Source organism: Mus pahari, chromosome 9, assembly GCF_900095145.1.
Source record: "Mus pahari chromosome 9, PAHARI_EIJ_v1.1, whole genome shotgun sequence".
NCBI lineage: Eukaryota > Metazoa > Chordata > Mammalia > Rodentia > Muridae > Mus > Mus pahari.
In genome coordinates, this window is record NC_034598.1 from 6,972,965 (window position 1) to 6,978,624 (window position 5,660).

General features: G+C 46.5%; 1 protein-coding gene across 1 annotated transcript in view; it reads left to right on the plus strand.

The window, feature by feature from the left end:
• Mettl24 (methyltransferase like 24) overlaps window positions 1-5,660 on the plus strand; it is a 127,435-nt gene that overhangs the window by 40,215 nt on the left and 81,560 nt on the right. Inside the window, exon 2 of the mRNA XM_021205740.1 lies at window positions 2,732-2,830. Coding sequence (XP_021061399.1) covers window positions 2,732-2,830 — 99 coding nt within the window. The remainder of the gene's footprint in view (window positions 1-2,731; window positions 2,831-5,660) is intronic.

Sequence of the window (5,660 nt, forward strand, 5' to 3'; positions counted from 1 at the left end):
AGACCAGGCTGGCCTCGAACTCAGAAATCCGCCTGCCTCTGCCTCCCGAGTGCTGGGATTAAAGGCCTGCGCCACCAGGCCCGGCTGTTTTCCTTTCTTAAAGTCCCTCTCCATACCATTTCCCCAGAGGGGCATCTGGTGTCACCTGTCATTGTTATCACATAATTCCTCTTTACCCTTAAATCCTGTCTACAACTTTGTGAAATTCTCCTCAGTCAGTCAGTGTGACAGTTCCCTGACTGATATTTGCCCAAGCCACAAGATGAGGACATTGGCTATCAATATAGACACAACAGTTTGGCTCTCTTGCGTTCTAACTAGTAAATGGCCTAGGAGAGATCTGTGAAAGCGTTCTGTCTGTCTGATGCAGGAGAGAGTGTGGCTGGGCCTGAGGAGGAGATGTTTGCCTTTAAATGTGTTTAACTTGTAACTTCAGAAACCATTCTCTGAAAGGAATAACTCTCTTAAATGTGTTCCTATTTCCTTTTCAAAGTCATTATGTATGAGTCTGATGCCCGCTCCTAGCTATGGTATCACCTGGGAGAGTTTAGATCGTATCCAGATCTGTATTTATCCTTGCCTGGTCCAAGCTGGTGCTTGATAAATATTGACTGACTGAATGGTTATTAGCATCTAATAAGAAAGGAAAAAAATCAATAGAGGGATGAAAGGTGGATTACATAGTATTCTCGATGCTCTGTGCTCTCCCTTCACAAGACAACAGCTATATGTCATGTACACGGCTGTCCTCAGAAAGGCAGCTTGCAGAGCAGAGTAGCTGCATCTTTTTCCCCAAGTTAGAGTCTTGCTATATAGTTGTCTTAGTTTCCTTTTCTTTAGTTCTGCTAAGATATCCTACCAGATGCAACTCTAGGGATTTTTTGGCTCACAGTCTGAGGCAGAAAAGTCACAGTGACAGATGGAAGCAGGGGGTCCCATTGCAGTTCTAGTCAAGAAGCAGGCAGCAATGAATGTTTGGGCTCAACCCACAGTCTTCTTTATGTGTATTCTTTGATTCTAGCCTTGGGAATGGTGCTGCCCACAATGGGCACGTCCTCCCATCTCAATCAGTCTAATTAAGATATGCCCCACAGGTGTGCATGGACGCCTATCAACTATGGTTCTAGATCTCATCAAGTTGACAACTGAACCATCACAGTAGTCTGGGATGGCTTTGAACTTGTTATTCTCCTGTCTCAGCATGGGTCAGTGTTGAGATTACCGAAATATGCCACCATGCCCTGGACATATAATTTATAAGGACTCTTTTTCAAAAATTGTCAAGATTTCAGGACAAAGTCAGTCAAGTGATAGGCTAAGCAAGAACCCCACGAAGCCTTCTTAGGCTCCAGTCCCTGGAATGGATCCCTGAGAAAAAAGGAGCCTACTGGAGGTTAGAGAGGATTTTTCAGGCTTAAGGTACTTCATGGTCCTGAGCTACAGGACAGGGTGACTGTTAGTGGGCTGCTGAGCCTATGGGCTATGCAATCGCACTGCCCAACCCCGGCCAACATCCCATCACTTTCAAAGCATTTGCGTGTATCTCAGATCCCCACACAGGAGAGCTCTGAACCCAGAAAGCTGCTTCAGGCTGACTAACCTGCTTGCCTTGCTTCCTTCTCCGTTCAGTTTCATCTAGAGTCCCCTGGGCGACATCTGAGGGGAGACAATCACATTTTTAAAAAATGTCTCATGACCACCTTGTTGAAAGGTGGGGGTTTCTGTTGGTGGGGGGGGAGGGGGTAGAACCAGCTCTTGCCACTGCCTGGAGAATAATGTATGTACATGAATGGTCTTTTTATCTGGACCCCAGATCCTTCCTAAACATAAATTGAGCTATAGGCCAACTTGATTTCCACACAGGATCTTCTAAGCTATGACCACTGAAGTCTGTCTGAAGCTAGTCATTCACCATGCCAGCCCTTGGAAGGTCTTTTGCCCTCCATTGCTGTTGCTCTGTAGGCTGGGCCCTCGTCTACACTTGAAATTACTGAGGTTCTTGGAAGTCTCTAAAAGGTGACTGTCTAGGAGAGGAGCTATGAGCTCTAGCAAAGACTTCCTGACCAAGCTTCCTTTTTGCCTGCAGACATGCCCATTTATGCTTCTTCCAGCCCACTGCTCTCCCTCAGTCTTTCTGCTGTCCACTCATGCTGTAAGTGAGGCTCAGGCCCCATCACTAGCCATATAGGTAATACCTCAGATTCTCTGCTGACAGGTGTGAGCGGTCTCTCTGTGCTAGAAAGCCATTCTCCTCAGCTCAGTGTCCTTGTCCCACATACCAGCTCAGCAGTGGGTCACATTACCCATCTCTCTCAGTGCTAAGAAAGATGACCAAAGGCCTCAGTGTCTCTTCCACCATGCACCTCAGCTTTTTGGTGCTGTGAACCCCGAAACTGTTCTTTAGGGAACAGATTCTTGAAACTCTAACCTTAGAAAGCAGTAACAGATAATGACCATTCCTCTTTGAGTGTGAAGGGGTATCATGTATCCAGTTGCATTAAGGTCCTTTCAGGTGGAGTCAGGTGGAGTTTGTCTTTGACCAGACAGTTCCCAGGGGCCATCGTCACTGGCTTCTTAACTTGGTCACTGGACATCTCTTGCGGCTTATGCTGCCTTAAATGACAACAGTGCTGGGCACACATGCTGATAGCCTTGGCCTAACCTTGAATTTCTTCTGTTCTGCCCAGCTCCTGAATCTTTACACACCCACTGTGTTCTCTGTCCTTCACAGGGTTCCAGGTGGCATATAGAGCTCCAGCCATGGGCAGGCCCTTCTCGGTCCCTGGACGAAGAAGCCTCAAGGTTCCTGAGCTACATCAGTACCACTCAGGTTGTGTTTCAAGCTCAAATAGGTTTGAAAATAATGTCAAAGGTACTGACCAACCATTGCAAGAAGACTTTGCCATCTAGGTCCCGGGAGTTGTGAGGAGCTCCTGACGGGAGCAGGGTAGGGTCCCCTGTTGCTACTCAATTTTTTTCCACACCCATGGATGCAGAGAAGATAGCTTCTGTTTGCCTGTCATCTTCTCCCTTCCTAGATTCTCACCAACCTGGAATGTTCTAATGATTCATCCCCAAGTGTTTAAAAGAATCATTTTAGAAAATTGCTCTGGGAAGCCATTTGAAGAGACAGATTTGTCCCTGTGAGTAGGCAGTCAAGTATGTCACAAAACCAAACCATCTTCTTTCCTATTTGGAAGCATCCGGCTGTATGCTTCCCAGCCATGGGCTCTTGGCAGCCAGGCCATGATCGGCAAGGAAGATGGAGGCTCTGAGAAGAACCACGAGAAGTTAGTGACCCCAGCGCTCACTTCCCTCTCCTTTACTGAGCAGCCCCTGTACAGATGGCTTTCTACATAGTGGCAGCTCCTGCTCAGCTCCAGGGGTGAGGCTGAGTCTGGCCATGAGGAGGCAAGAGAACAGTCATTAAAGTGACTCTCAGGCTCTTGACACATTAATCAGAAGGTTCACCGTCACGTTGCCTGGTCCTAGAGAAGGCAGATGTAAGGGGGAGATGAAGGCCAGAGGGATGCGTAGCCCTGGACTGAGAGGAGGAGGAAGGTAGAACTTCCCGGGCCTGGGAGGCCCCTGGGCGAGTGGCCTGCAGGACCAGGTGCTGGATGCTTCTTTCCTTAAGTCCACTGGCTCTTGCCACTGCACTGAGCCTCACGGCAGCAAAGCCCGCCGTACAGGATGAGAAAGAATACGGCCTTACATTGAGACAGAGTCTGCTGTTTAGCCCAGGCTATCCTTGAACTGCTCCTGAGTGCTAAGGTCACAGGTGTATGCCATCGTGCCTGGCTTGTTGCCAGAGCTGTAGGAGGTTAGCTTAGGTTAAAAATCTAACTCTTGCATGATGCAGCCAGACATTCATAGGAATTTTAATACTTGTCCCACAGACATGGAAATAAAAGCTTGTGGAGTTAATTGTGGCTAATAGAATGATAAATCAGTCCTCATGCTTTATAGAAATTTATCTTATTTTGGCTGCTTTAAATTAATTTGGTGGATTTACCCAGACTTAATTAAAATACTGAAATTTTAATTTCACAATTATGGTTTTAGATGAAGGATAGAATGCTAGATCTCTTAATTACAACCTAAAAACACTCTTTAAAAGCCTGGAGAAAAATTAGAGGCATTAAATATATAAAGTGAATTTGAAAATGATGAGCCCCATCCTCCAACATTAATTTATTAAGCACAACTCCCCAAATCCTACCTTACATATGTTTTAAGTTAATGTTGCATAACTTTTATAAGGGGTGTTTACTTGCAAGATGCGCTTTGGGCTTCCAGTGGTCATTTTGGACTTCACTTGGGTCTTTTTCATGAGCCATGGTCTGAAAGGGGGAAAAGTCTAGGAAAAAGAAGCACATTCTGATGTGATATGATATGATGTGATATGGTATGATATGATGTGATACGGGCTAATGCTGGAACCTGGACCATTGATCTTGCCTCTGTGACTGTCCCTGTTCTGATCCCCAAAACCTTGAGGTTGGACCAAATGCTTCTAAGATCTTCTCCGTGGCTGAGAAAGTAGGTGAGGGTGGTTATTACCCAGGCATTCCTGGCAGCTCTGTGGCCAGGCAATTCTGAAGGCGCTGGGCTTGCAGCCTTGGCCTCAAGGAGCCCAGAGATGAGTAAATATATAATCGTTAGACAGCTTGAGAAGATCCATAATCAAGAGCACGTTAGAAGCGGTGGGAGAAAGACAGTTCTCACCTTAATGTGCGGTGGGCTCCATAGCAGGATCTTAGTTCCTGATACAAGAGCTGGGAAATGCAAGACAAGAGCAGATGACAAAGTTTATGCTGCACTTCATGCATGGGAAGGCCACCCCACTCAAAAGAGTCTGTATAGCTTGTCACACATAGAGGGAGACGATTGCTCCCTCTGAAGTTATGGTCCCTTGAGAGAGTGCAGTTTGAGGTAACGATTGTACCAGGTTGGAATATTTTGAAATGATATGGCCCAAGTTCCTTTCATACTCAGTGGAAGGCCTTTTGTCCTTCAGGAAATAATGTGACAGACTGCAGACCTCTCAATGGCCTTGTAATCAGGAGACATTTTATCCAGGTGATGGCTTCCAGGTGGGAGCCATCACAGATGACACGGATTCTCCGTTAGCTTCTTTCACTAACGGTTGCTTCTGCCCCTTCTCTATGCAATGTGGAGCTTTGCCGATGTCTTTGTGACTTACGCCTCATTTAGAAATCATGTTAACAATGGAGGCCTGCAAAACTTGCAGAATATTAAAGTCACTAAAGTTCCCTAAAGTGTTCCGTTAGCAGCAGTGAGCCACTGAGTGAATTCCACCCCCATCCTCCTCTGCTGCTTAAAAACAATCCCTCAGATCCCTGTTGGTACAGTAAAGGTGAGCTTGGTGAGCTGAGCTCGTGGCTGAGGTTTTCATGTGTCAGTCACCTACCCAGGGCCTGGCTCACTGTCGGTCTCCCGGGTCTCAAACCTTAATAAAATGCCATTGTCAAACGGTAATTAAGTAAGAGGGGTGTCTCTCTGAGGCTGAGCGTGTGGGTGGGCGTTAGACAGCCATGGGTGTGGTACCCCTCTGCATACTGATAACCTTGGTGGCATGATTATGGCCCTGAATCTATCTTTCTTTCTTTCTTTCTTTCTTTCTTGCTTGCTTGCTT